This window comes from Cryptomeria japonica, chromosome 4 (genome assembly GCF_030272615.1).
Source record: "Cryptomeria japonica chromosome 4, Sugi_1.0, whole genome shotgun sequence".
In the NCBI taxonomy this organism is placed as follows: Eukaryota; Viridiplantae; Streptophyta; class Pinopsida; order Cupressales; family Cupressaceae; genus Cryptomeria; species Cryptomeria japonica.
This window is the reverse complement of record NC_081408.1, coordinates 308,748,902-308,763,540: the sequence shown is the minus strand read 5'-3', so window position 1 is coordinate 308,763,540 and position 14,639 is coordinate 308,748,902. Positions and strand designations below refer to the sequence as shown.

General features: G+C 37.7%; 1 protein-coding gene across 2 annotated transcripts in view; it reads right to left on the bottom strand.

Moving 5' to 3' along the window:
* Positions 1-14,639, bottom strand: part of LOC131054298 (probable starch synthase 4, chloroplastic/amyloplastic) — a 130,959-nt gene that overhangs the window by 25,943 nt on the left and 90,377 nt on the right. For both annotated transcript variants that reach the window (XM_057988776.2, XM_057988783.2), the window contains exons 6-10: positions 11,683-11,805; positions 11,390-11,465; positions 11,086-11,270; positions 10,634-10,828; positions 10,468-10,539 (exon numbers count right to left, since the gene is read on the bottom strand). In XM_057988776.2, coding sequence (XP_057844759.1) covers positions 10,468-10,539; positions 10,634-10,828; positions 11,086-11,270; positions 11,390-11,465; positions 11,683-11,805 — 651 coding nt within the window. The remainder of the gene's footprint in view (positions 1-10,467; positions 10,540-10,633; positions 10,829-11,085; positions 11,271-11,389; positions 11,466-11,682; positions 11,806-14,639) is intronic.

Genomic DNA, 14,639 nt, shown 5'->3' with positions numbered 1-14,639 from the left:
TCTAGAATGCAAAAGAAAAGGATCGCCTAGGCAAAATTGAGGTATAAATAATCTTCAACGTTATCTCCTCAAAGAAAATCAATTTCGCCACCTTTGTCTTTGACGTGATCTTTCAAGTTCACCTTTGGCGTGGTCTTCAACTCTTAGCAAATTCGCTCAAATGAAGGTCTTTAAATATCGCACCACCTTTGACTGCCTACGCCACCTTGGATGGAATTCGCACCTCTTCAAACACACTTCGCACTATCTTCGTTTTCCTCAATTCGCATGTAGAAGGATAAAAATAATGATGTGAAAATAATAGTTTTCACCCCTCTATATATAGCGCTTGCACCTCTCCATTTACTAAGGCCGACTTGGTAAAATATAACAATTTCAAACGATTTTTAAATGATTTTTTAATTAAATAACAAGGCCGACCTCCATATCAAAGCGCTCCATTCGATTTTTTAATTAATTCATTCATTAATTAATTAAATGCCTTTTGTTTTTTAATTTGTAAATTTCGATTTTTAATAAAGGCAAAATAATTAATAAATGCTTAACGCCATATTAAATGCTAATTAAATAGGATTTTCAAAACTCATCGATCTTAGCATTTAAAATAAATTTAAAAAGGTTTATTTGGCGCCAAAAATTTGAAAATGAAGAGGACGTACCTCATCGCTCTGGTCCCTTGGAGAGGGACAGGAGCGATCCAAGATTTTGTCATAATTCTTGCAATTTTAACGTTCATCTCCTTCCTTTCTACGTTCAATATCGATCATTTTGTTGGGTCCTTCGAATTAGATCGTCATGTATGTGCGCATGAGTGTCTTTAGATGTATCATCGCCCTTGTCCCTTGGAGAGGGACAGGAGCGATCCTAAGGTTTTCGCTTGATCTTGCATCTTTAATCTTCGAACTTCCATCGCAAGGTGAATAACATCATTGCTTATTCCTTCTACGCTCGTTCCACTTACTTTCATGAGGTGTTTGGATGTTTAGAGGATCATCGCCCTCGTCCCTTGGAGAGGGACAGGAGCGATCCATGTCTTTCTCCTTAATCTTAGCAACTTTTAACTCCAATCTTCGTTGTGATGTCTTCCAAACGCCGTCCTTTACCATGCCCATCCTCGCCTTAACTTAATTTCGAAGGAGTATGAGTGTTTTTGATGGGATCGCCTTGGTCCTTGTCCAAAGGACAGGAGCGATATGGACTCCTTAGCTTGATTGATAACGTTTGGACGTTCAAAACTCTTGCATGTCATCCTCAAAAGACGTCTTGAACCATTTACAACCTTGTGAAGCTTTGACTCAACATAATTCTTGCATGAATTGATCAATATACTCATCATCGCTCTGGTCCCTTCCTGAGAGACAGGAGCGAAATTCATCATTGGGAGCTTGTTCTTGTTTATTTCAACTTACAATTATCTTCAACGCGTGTAATGACGTCCTTTCGATCCTTGTGGTAGCTTGATATTTGCTTGTCTCTTGAAATCTATGCCTTAATGGAACTATCGCTCTGGTCCCTTCCCATGGGACAGGAGCGATCTGGGGTCTTAGAGCGCAAATCCTTCCAACATGACGACCTTGATGCTTGTGTTTGATTAAAAATGTCTTAAGACGTTCCTGCCACCTTGTTCCTTGTCTTGGATCGGTCTTAAACTTGAGGGAAAGGCAACACACTCACTGTATCGCCCTGGTCCCTTGGAGAGGGACAGGAGCGAACTTGCTCTTGTGGTCTTCATTTCACTTTGTCACCTTCAAAACTTATATTCAACGGGTTCGTAATGCGTCCTTCCATTCATTCATGCCTTGGGATCGATTGAAACTTGGCAAGAAGATCGTTTATAACAAAGATCGCTCTGGTCCCTTCCTGAGGGACAGGAGCGAACTAGGCATTTTGGGACCCTTGTTGACATTTTAAAATATTCAATTTATATTCAATGAGTTCATTTCACCGTTTTCCTTGCCACCAAACATGAACTTGACTTGATCTTGGCCTGGATTTAACTCTATGAAGAATATCGCTCTGGTCCCTGGGAGAGGGACAGGAGCTATAATGTACTTCGCCCTGGTCCCTTCCTGAGGGACAGGAGCGATTTTAGCATTCTGGACCATTCTTCTTCATATTTGCACTTCAAATTATATTCATCTGATAAAACATCTTCCTTTGGATCTCTTCAAATCGTCAAGTCGTCAAAATCTTGCAAGGACAAGGCAAAATTTGATTTGTAGCTCCGGTCCTTCACTGAGGGACAGGAGCGATTTTGCTCTTGGAGGCATTTCTGTGTTTATGAAAATCTTCAATCTATATTCAATGGAAAGATCTCGCCTTTCTCCATTACTTCCAACTCGAAATTCATCTTGACTCTGCAGGGACAGTAAGATATTTGAAAACGAGCTCCCGTCCTTCACAGAGGGACAGGAGCGATTTTGCTCCTACAGGCCAAAATAACATGATTTTACACATTTTAACACTTCACAAGGCGACAACAAGTCATTTCCAATGCCTAGGATCAAAATCAAAAAGGGTCAAAATTTGGTCAAAAATATTCAATCGGACAAAAATTCACATTTCATCTCCAACACTTAGACAAATTTAAGCTTTGCATCAACATTCCAATTGAAAATTAGACCATTCTGGCGAATTTATTGCATTCAAAATTAGCATCCTTCGAAAAGGAAGCTCAAAAGCCCTCAAAACGACTGGATTCTGGCCTGAAAAGACAGAAATGAAAACCCCAAGGCTGACCCTAAATCCAGACAACTGACTGACTAACAAAATCCTAAAAAACGAAGCAAAAGGCGAGCAAAAAGAGGGGGTCCCCATTTTCAATGGGGCGATGTGTGAAATGGTCACAACACAACCCTGCTCCCATCTTCCTTGCTATTGCAAATCATTATTGTTTCCTTTTTCCCTGTGATTGCAAGTTTTTCAAGAGTCGAATTCTGCATTCAGCGTCCTGAAATGAGGATTTTCATCAAAAGATGCTCCTTATAGTGGATTTGTATTAAACCCTCACCTTTGAAGAACCTTTTTGTATTCCATATGTTACTACCCTTGATTTTGTTAGTTGATTTTAGGGAATGGTGGTTTGAGCAACACAAGAGTTTTGTGTACCAAGGCCTCCATCATAGAAGATTTCATTGTCAAGCTTAGTTCCTATACTCCAAACAAAGCAACTAAGGAATGGTTATCTCAATCAAAGAATCCCTAATAATGATGTTATCTACCTTGGCAGTTGTTTTGAGACAGGCATGTTAGCAATGGAGGGCCCCTGTTCTTTTGCAGTCTGCAGAAGAATAAACAGATTTAAACTGTGTTTCTCAATCATTCTCCAAAATATACACAGATTTTGCTCTTTATTTCTAGGACCTAGACCTATACATGGGTTTAGAGATTTCTAGTATGGACATCACTTTACCTATTTCGAAAAGTGATGACTCTCATGCCACGTGTCAAAGTTTCCAAGACCCTAATGTTTATGGGGAGATAAAGGAGTTGAATGCATCAACACACTCATTTTGATAAGCTCTCTTTGTTGAGGCTTTTTTTGTTGTTTTTGGATTTGTTAGCTTTTCCCTTGAGCTGTGCCTTTTTGCCAGAGTAGTTCAACTTGGCTATTTTAGTTTTTTATGTGTGCTGCTGCCTCTTGGCTTTTCCTTTATTGCAACACTTACTGTAACTATGCATATTCTCCTTTCAGTGAGGACTGCTACTGAACCCTCAATTAACCAATTTTAAAAGAAAAAAAGATACATTAACAAAGAACGAATAATATAAAACAAAACAAGAGAGGAGTCAAATTAGCTCTATATACTATTGTTAACATGCAACACATCACCATAGAATTGCAGAGAATAAAAAGCTCCTTGCACTAAATCTGCAAGAAAAGAAGCATATCTCTTTACAAAAGATTCAAAACTAAATTGCTGGGTTCGCCAGCTGCCTGGCCGAATAAGGGTACTGTTGTGAACTATTTCACACATCGCCCCATTGCAAATGGGGACTGCCTGATGTTTGCTTTTTAGGGTTTTGTCTTAGCTCTGCGAGTTTCATAAGTCTCTATTTTCAAGAGTTTAGAGTTAGAATTTTTTAGAAGTCACCCTAAACCAAATAGAGAATTCTTGCTCAGATCAATGTCTAGACATTGTCAAAGTGCTTAGAAGGCCTGAAGGACGACGATCGCAATTGCTTTGAGTCATTTCTGACAACTTTCCATTTTTAGAAATTCTGCTTTTTTGCTTTTTGCTTTTTTTACTTTTTTTACTTTGGGACCAATCCAGGAAGCAACTTTTTTGGCTTGCTTTTTGCTGTTTTTTGCTTTTTTGAAAGTAGAATTAGGGTTTTGTCCCTCAAGTCATATGATCAATGCCCATGTTCTCAGAATTAAAAAAATTTGCCTCCAAGTGTAAAAGCAAGGTGAAAAACCTAATCTAGGGTTTTGTTCCAAATGATCTAGGTATGAGCACGGCAAGTCGAAGATGGACATGGCAGTTTGAATGAAGATGTTTGGAAGAGAAGTGGCATGAAGATGAAAATTTGTCCAAAGGAGGATCAAAGTCCGACCAGCCAAGCACATGGAAGAAAGGCAGACATAGGGTGAAGTCCACCCTATCTAGAAGTTTGTGAACATGGCATAAACCATGTGCCAAGTCTGCCCTTGGCTGATGGTCTTCAAAATCCGCCATGGCATAAGAAAGGCCAAGTCCGCCTTGGAGCATTGAAAGACGGCAAGGAAGATGTAAGGTTGGAATGTCTAGACCAAAGCAAAGTCCGCCCTTGCACATGCCAAACAAAGATCAACTCCGCCCTTTGGAAAGGAGTTCCAAGCAATCTTAAAGTCCGCCTAGCATGTGTTAGAATATGGCAAACATAACTTGAAGTCCGCCCATGTTCAAGATAGAGAAGATGGCGCATGGAAGGTAAAGTCCGCCATGTCCTATCCAAACATATGTGAACTCCATCCTCCTCTTAACATGGCCAAACATAAGCAAAGTTCGCATGGCATAGAGAAAGGATGGCATGAAGTTAGGATGGCATAAAGAACTTGAAGTTCGCTAGGCACAAGGAAAAGGATAAAAGCAAATAAAGCACAAAACAAAATACGTCCAATGACCTTCCAATTCCGCCCATGCACAAACACAAGTTGGCAAACGAATGTCAAACTCTGATCTGCAGTTAAGAGGAATATCCTAAAGTTAAGCAAACTCCTACTTGTAGTTAAAGAAGAAATCCAAACATGAAGAGCAAATCCCGCTTAGGAAGTGTTGGAAGATGGCAAAGACTAAGCCAAGTCCACCTTGGCATAAAGAAGAACGTCCAAAAGTTCATGAACTCTACCATGCAAATAAAGCTCCAAGTTCGCCCTCCCTAGGAAAGGTTTACCAAGACAAAATAATGTCCAAAGCCCCTTGAAGTCCGCCTAGCTAAGAAAAGCATAAAGACATGGCATGAAAGGATGACAAACACTTGGAAAAATAAAGATTAAAGCAAAGTTTGCCAAGACAAAGATGGAAAGCAAAGAAACAAAACCAAAGCACATTAAGATATGACAAGCAAACTTCCAGCTCCGCCTTACATTAGGAAAAGTATGGCAAACATGGTTTGAAGTCTGCCAAGACACGTGAAGATGGCTAGACTTTCTTGAAGTCCGCCATGGCAAGACAAGGTTGGGAGGATAGAAAAGTATATGTCCAATGAGAGCCAAAGTCCACCTTGACAAGGAGAAGAGATGGCTAGATAATTAGCAAAGCCCGCCAAGGTATAAAGGAGAAAACTAAAGCACACTAAAGTATATGACAAACAAATTTCCAAGTCCGCTCATGAAAGAGATGACAAGAATAATATGGCAAAGTCTATAGCAAGTCCGCCTAAGACAAGGTTGAGAGGGAAAAGAAAGAGTGATCATTGCACCTGATGGAAGGGTATTAGCTAATCTTTCAGAGTTAGCCATTCAAGAAGCATTTGGAATACCAAACTACAACAAAACCTCATATAAAACTAAAGAAGATACCCAAAAGATCTATGATGACCAGTCTGAACTCTGTGTAGCAAATATCAACAAGTCATGGTTGGAAAAGACAAGACCTTCTCAAAAGAAAATGCCAAAGAAGCTACTATGCCCATACTTCAAATAGGAATATAGTGACAGTATCCTACTGCTGAATAGAGTAATGGGCAGCCCTCAAGGTGTGCCATTCGAGACATGGATGTATTAGTTCATTGATGAAATCACCTCGGGAGTCAAAATGTTCAATTGAAACTGCATAATCAGTAGCAATCTTCATGAACAATTGACAAATTTAGAAAGGACAAAGTCATTTTACATGTGCCCTTACATTATCTACCTGTTGGCCAGAAATTATAAATATTCTGGACTGATTTACTAAGGGATAGTTGGCAATGGTGAAAATGAATTCAAGTCTTATGACTGTTACCCACAGTTGCAGCTTAGTGAGAAGAGCCATTTCAAGCAAGTAAATGATGCATTCCTGATGTATATCACAAGGACACTACAAGGGGGAACTCATCAGAGGCTAACTCCAGAAACTAAAAGTTTTATTAGCAAGTATGGATCCTGGTTTATCCAGTTTCCGAAATTCACATACATAAGAATTCAAGGTTTTACTGGTTGTCCTTACCGACTTCCAATCTATTCCACCAATAAAATGGTCCTACTTGAGGTCCTTAGACAGTTGGAGACTTATCAAGGCTTCCAAAGAGCAAAACAAAAGACAGCTATTCCCTTCCCATTCTTAATCGGAGATATGCTGTCGTCTTGTCCAACGGCACAGGCAACTGAAAGTGCCAGGCTAGAGATGCAATGGTATCCCTTCACATTCTACCGATCCAAAGCTAACTATGATCCTCACGGCAATATTGGGACGGTAAATGGAGAGAGATATAGGCATAGAGTGGACTTAGAAGATTTTTGGGCAGATGTTGCAGATGAATTTGACATCAGGAAGAGACTATGGTCCAAACTAGCTTGATCAGAACAACTGAACTTTTCTGTGTGCCTACTCAGTTTGAAGATAATGCAGAATACACTCAACCATGCTTTGATGAGAATACACTTGTTCCGCCTGTCAAATGGTCAAAACTTGAGCATGCAGACTTGGCTACTTTGATGCGGCCAGTTATGAAGTATTCTCATTGGTGGCTCGATCAGCAAATTCATGGGCTAAGACGAAGGAATATAATCTTGACTTATAATCTAATGGGTGAAGCAAGAGAATGTTCTTCAAATGCAAAAGCATCTCAAAGTGCCAGACCGATTGAAAGTGCTAAAAAGAAAGGAGAAGTAGGAAGCTCTACAAGAACAAAAGGGAAGACAGTTGTAAATGAAGGACCTGCTCAGAAGAAACAAAAGCTGGAACCATGTTCTGCCACATCTAGGAATGAAAACTATGTATTAACTGTTGATGAATCATTGGTTGAGATAAAGATTCTTTCTCTTGTTCATGGGGAAAATGAAGAGTCAATCCATCAAAAAGGTGACGAACCACCATCTCCCACGAGCACGGAAATATTAGAGTCAAACAATGAATTGGATATTCTGGGTGATGAATTTCAGGAGGGAATGATTTCCTCTGACCAAGTACAAAGGGCCAAGAAGTGGAAGATTTAGATAATTCAGTCGCTTCCATGAAGGCTAGATTAGACAAAGAGGTGGAAAAGAAGAGGGAATACATAAAGGAAGTGGATCGCCTAAAGGAATATATCCAACACCTGACTAAACCACTCAACCAGCGCGATGCAGCAGTTCCTCAACTTTTGAACTCCTCGCAAGAAGCAACTGAAAATCTTGAAGAAGATAAGACAACAACAAGAGAAACCAAAGAAAGGATGACAAATGGAAAAGAAGCAGTAGCATTTGCAGACAAATTAAGGCTGACATATGGATAGACCTCCTTCCTGCTCTCCAGAATTGCAAGCATGGCGAAAACATGGGTTGACCTCCAGGATATTTAGGACAGAGTTATCCCATGCCTTAGAGTATTGAAAGGCATGCATAAGCAAGAGCTTATTGATAAGGAGATAATTGCAATAGGGGCTGCCTATGATTTTAATACATGGCATTGGACACTAGTTGCCCGCAATGAAGTTCTAAAGAAGGTGAGGGTAGATAGTGCTAAGGCCAAGGAGCAGATAAGAGAGATTCGGGATAAGATCTTCCTTGTAGCTATGGATTTGCTTGAGAAGGAAACAATCAGAGTAAATGATATGCAGCTGGAAAGCCTAAAGCTCAGAATTTAGGAGATTTTCTTCCCCGTCACTAGACCAGTCCTAAGGCAGAATTTAACCAAGGCATCAGAATTCTTGTCCATCCGAGATGCCTTCCACAAACAGGAGCTAGAGTGGGAGATTGTTTTTGCTGCTTGCACAAATGATTTGGAGGGATAGGAATACAGGATCAATATGCTACCACTTGTCACCATGGAAGAGGTCAAGTCAATTGTGTCCAGATTCATCAAACGCAATGCTGCTTGTGAAGATAAGGATGTCCAATCCTAGGAGATGGCTAATCATGCCACTTGTCTTGCATGTATTTGTCTCTAGTTTTATTTTTGGAAACTTTATCTAGGGTTGTGTTGTCTTGATCTCAGCCGTTGATCTTAGATCGATCTCGGCCATTCATGTATTTTCAAAAACTCTATATAAACTCTCATTTTTAGTGTTGTGGAGAGATTTATGAAATTGTTGCTTAGAGCTACTTGAATAATAAAATTTCATTTGCAAGTGTTTGCTTTGAAATCTTATTGTTATTAAGTGGTTGCATGGTTGCATGGTTGCATATCTTTCTTCAACAATAGAATAATTTTGCTTACAATAGATTTGCTTTCAAAGTTTGTTAGATGAATAAGGATTTGATAGTATGGATTGGTGAAATCTTGCTCATACTTTCTTTGGATGGATGATTTTCGTTCAATGTGTAAAGTTAGACTAAGCTTATAATGTGGATGCTTAAAATCTGTTTCAAGTAAATATTGTTCGATTGATGGTATTATTCAAGTATGAAAATCTTGAGCACACCCTTGGCAGATTGCACTTGCTTTGCTTAGTTGTCCTAGTGTGGCGAAACAAAGTATTGTTATTGGTTTCACCCAGTTTGTACCGTCTCTTGAGTTCAAAGGAATAGTTTAGAAGTAGCATAGAACTTCTGAACCCTTTATCCTTTTTATCCTTTTTTTGAGGAAGTCCAAAATCTGAAAATTCAAAAAAAATAAAAAATTAGAGAGCATCCATTGTTAAATTCATCTAAGCCCTAACTTGTGATCAACATAATTGAGCGTAAGTCCCCCTTGTATTTCAGCATACATCACCAAGGAAGCTATCCAACATAAAGTCACTGGTTCGCACATATAGACCTTAGAGTTGCCTTGTGGTCTCTCTCGCAACCTTGCCACAAATAGTGATTTTGTTTAGGAGAGGATAGAGTATCCTTGGATATTTTATTATAATGTTTAGTATATAATAAAATGTACACCAACATAAATTGGCGCTAGAAGGAGGGCTTGAAGATTCTACAACGAATTGTTATTCGCAAGTTGAGGTAGTAGACATGAAGCAGTATGGTATTGCCGCACAAGTTTCCTTTTGATCTACAGTTTGAACAACCAGAGCCAGGACAGCCAGACATTACTGATCAGTTGCGTTCGCTTGCTTGGAAATCCCAGACAAATTACGCTGAATTCAGACAAGTGAGCCGTGTTATTCTTGAAGAGGAAGAGAAAGGTCAGCAAATTGAATAGGCAATTAAAAGAGACTTGGAAAAGCAAAGATTTTTAGCCCTTCAACGACAGATTCTTAGAGACAGACAATGACTATCCCTTGAACCCGTCAATAAGTCACCACTTGCTCATTCTCAATAAGTCATGATGAAAGATGGGGCTTACAATCATTCCCCCTGAACCAGGTAGAATAAATCTTCCTATAATCAGCAAGAATAGGTTCTAAATTACCAAGTTTTCCCTGCTTTACAGTATTTTCAGATGAACCCATCTCTACATGTCACTTTTTAGTTTTACTTGAGTGCATCAATTTGACATTACATTTTAAGCTGTCAGACCAGTGTAATGAAAGGTGACTCAAAAGAACGGTGTTGGTCTAAACTTTGTCTACTCATAGAGGCTTCTATTACCAATGAGTTTTTTAACCTCTGTCACTCTGTCACAGATCCGTTCAGGTAATAAAGCTAAAATTTGTTAAGTTTTCAGATTCTGTTGCCATGCAGCCAAACATGATTTTCCATTTCCAATGCATGAGTAAACTATTGATAAAAATTGTTCCAACCCACTACCAATAAAAGAAATACAAACAATTGGAGAACCTCCCTCACAGTTTACAATTTTATACTAACATTGAATTAGATTAGAAAACTTTACAGTTGTGCTAATTCCCCCATGGAACATTCCCCACATCTGTAAACTGATAAATATTTCAGCACACATAAAATGATGTTGACCTTCCTACCTCTGAGCCTCGAACCTCTTCTGCATATGTTGGCGATACGGTTGTTACAATATTTGAAAAAACAATACCACCCTGAGAAAGAGATGATTCACAAGTCACATTGAAGGTTGAAAAAGTGTTCCACTTTAAATCAAGTATATTAAAGGTAAAGGCCAGAAAGAAGGACCTTAACAGCATTTATTCTGTCATGCTTGAAATTATCCTGCATTCTGTCTGGTCTGTTCAATTGTTGAACATCAAGACCACAAGCTGCCAAAGCTGCAGCAGACTCTGTTCCCTGATACTCAAAATTATGACATGTAAATGCAATTCTTGCTGAATTAAGACCTTGGGGAGCGTAGATGTCCCAATACAGAGGTGCCTGTAAGGTGGGATAAAAAATTTAGTGCACATAATACAAAAACTATTACAATTTAAAACAGAACATAGTGTTTTTGCAAACAAACCATCCTACTCAGAATATGATTGAGTTAAAAAAGATAAAAAGATAAAAAAAATTGCAAACAAACCATCCTACTCGGAATATAATTGAGTTAAAAAAGAAAAAAAGAAAAAATCTAATACATGTAACAAGAAATTATTTCAAGCAAAAGTGTAGTGGTTTATCTTCAGTCATACAACAAATGCTGTTTGCCAATCATGACAGTGAATTATTTCTGGTTTCTTTCCAGATTGAAGAATAAATTCCAATGCCGCTCGACAAAAGAATGTAAAACGCCTGAAGTCATCACCCTCTCCATAGATTTGTCCTCGCCAGAAAAACTTTGCTGGGTGGTGAGGCTCAATGAAATACACAGGAAGGCCTATGGAAGCACACAACATTTTATATTAACAATCAGATTTAAGATGAATCATACTTCTCTACCATGCATATGCGATTTTTTCAACAATCATGACAGAGTATCTGCATTTGTATTGCCACCTTCAACAGTCCCTGACCAAATTTTGTTTTTGAACAAGCGGCCATCAAAATATGAATCAATCTGCACGTCAAGAACCTGTAAAAAAAATGACTCAATGCTAAGCAGCTCCATAGTAACAATTTCTTTTAGTGTCATTGCATCTTTTGTTCATCCAGATATTTATAACATATAAATTTGACAGAATAAGAAGCTAAAGTAGCAAATTTTGCTAGACTACTAGACATCTCATATCTTCTCCATATACTTCAAAGATAAGCAATAGGACATACAATATGAAACATGCCTATTCTACCTTTAATTTACCAATCCGACTGTAATCCATGCAATCATACTTAGGCAGTATGATTTCCACAAGGTGTCCCTTTTTCTGTAATGCTTTTCCCAGGCCAGCTACAACATCTCCAAGGCCCCCAACCTTTCCAACAAAACAATGAGAAATTCAAATTCTACACATAGAATCTTCTATTTAGAACAATGAATAAAAGACTTCTGTCAGGTTACCCAAATCTATAAAAAGAAGATCATTAAAAGCATAATGAGCTTCATTTTGAGAGAATGACATATACAACACTCCTGAAAGGCGATTGAGCTTATTAACACATGTTACTTGATATTATACATTTATTTTTATCTTGATTAATTCAGTTTATTCAAATCATCAAATAGTAGATAGCTTATTCATGTCAGAACTAGAGAAAAACGATGGTGAGAGAGAAGTAAGATTGTGGTAGTAATTTTGCACCTTATGTTTTATTTCTAAGAATTCAGCAAGTGATAGTAACTTCTTCGTAATGGGTGGATAGTGGATGTTCACATCCCACAACTTTTGCACTAGCGATCTGAAAAACTTTCACAGCCAAGAAGAAAACACAGCCTCATCTGAATTCCACAGCTAGTGCATAAGATACATATGACCAAAAAAGCAAGGAAATTATCCCAATTAACTGCTGTAATGTGAAATATCAATGTTTGGTCTAAGACTATCGTCTATTCATGTGAACATAGAAGAATTTTTATTGTGTAGTTGTAAGGTTGCTTCCACCTCCAACATGAGACTTGGCTTATTTTTCTTTCTTTTACATTTGTTTTTCTCTTCTATTTTCCCATGCTAAACATTGTGAGCAAATCATGACTCAGCAATCATTATGTACAGATGATACCTAATTTTGTCCTGCCAATCAATGAATTCAGTATTAAAATGCATAACCACTTTATGGGTATAGTTTCCCAAATTTTAGATGTATGCATTCACTGTCAAAACCTCACTAGACCTCCTTTTTTGACTCTTTAGAGATTGTGGGGGAATCAATCTCCTTCCAGTACCTCTACCTGAGATATCTAGTGCATTTTCCTTGTGTGATGATTAAAATGATAATTCGATGTTGTAATTAATTAAGGAGAGGAATACTCCTTATATAAAAAATTACAAGACAATCTTTCCATAACAAAAACAATTGAGAATAAGAAAACGAAAGACAGAAAGTAAACTTCCTAGAACTAACTAAAGACAAAAGACATAAACAAAAGATTCTAAATACTAACTAAATGACTAAGATGACCATTATATCAATACTAGATTATTATTTAATACCCTCCCTTAATGGTCATCCTACTAACTACCAAACTGAAGATGTGACATAATCTGTAGGTCATTTGGCTATGAATGCATAGAAGGTTGCCCCCTTCTCAGAACGCTATGCAACATGAGCCTGTTGTTGAGATCCTCCCTGGTTCTGCAAAATTTCTGGATATGACCAAGTTTACCATAATTCTTCTACCACAATCCTTCCAACATGATGTTGGGTAACAAAGTCATCCCTCTCTTTCTCCAAAGACACCAAGATCAGCTTCTCAAAGCTTGCACAAAAATCCATCACGATTATTTTGCAAAAAAATCTAGAAAACCCATAAAACAGCAACACCCTTGTAATTTTTTGTGGAAAACATCAGAAAACTCTCCAGCAGAGAAAGAAACCATGAATTTAGTGTGAAAAAATCGTGCAAAAAAATAAACAAAGGCACCATGATTTTTGAAAAAAAAATCGTGCAAAACTCTCCATGATTTTTTGAAGAGAAAAATCAGAAAACCCATCCACAATTTTTGAGGAGAAAATCATACAAAACCCCCCAATTGTTCAAAAACTTTACTTGCGGCCATCATGAGCAGTAAATAAAACTTCCTGATTTTTGTGGAAAAAATCAAGCAAAACCCTTCCATGAGTTTTTTGTGGAAAAAAAATCAAAAAACACAAATTTTTTCACTAAAAAAAATTGCCAAAAAAGAACATAAGCTCTAATACCATGAAATGAAAATTCGATGTTGTAATTAATTAAGCAGAGGAATACACCTTGTATAGAAAATTGCAAGACAATCTTTCCATAATAGAAACGATTGAGAATAGAAACACGAAAGACAAAAAGGAAATTTCCAAGGTTACCAGGAGACGGGGGTACTTGGAGAGTCCAAAAACTGGTACCAGTACTAGTACGACTAATTTTCAAAAAATATGAGACAGGGATACTTGGAGATGCCAATTTTTTTTAAATACAATTTAATAATTTCCAAAAAACATCACGACAAGGAACTTTGAAAACAAGAACAATGGTCAAGTTTAACATTAGCTTTAAAATTGAACAAAAATTGAAATTAAAGTTACTTATATTGCTGATACCATAGCCAGTCTAAATTGTTAAGTGAAAGTAAGGTAATATAGATGTTGAGCACACTCAATATTGTCAGCTAAATAGTAAAGGCAATTTCTCTTTGGGCTATTACAATGATAAGAAATCAATCCTCTCAAAAAGTCTACACTATCAATAGACTCAATCACTATAACTTTGCATGTATTTTTGTCTTCCTGCAAAACAGTTTCCTTATTAGTCATTTCCCTACGACTTTGCTTTGCTGCAAGCTTATCTTATTTATTTGCTTTATTTCTTTGTCTTTTCGCTGCATTTTGCCCTAAGTTTTCTAGGAGACATCAATTTTTGGTCAGGAGACGATAGGAGACGGCAGCCCAAAGCACCCTATGCGTCAAGAAGTTTCTGGAGACACGTCTCCGTCTCTGATACGCATCTCCAAGGTAGGAGATGGGTCTCCTGGTAACTATGGAAATTTCTTAGAACTAACTAAAGACGAAAGACATAAACGGAAGTTTCTAAATACTAACTAAATAACTAAGATGACCATTATATCAATATTACAATATTATTTTAATAATGGTGACTTCTAGGCATCAAAAGCTACAA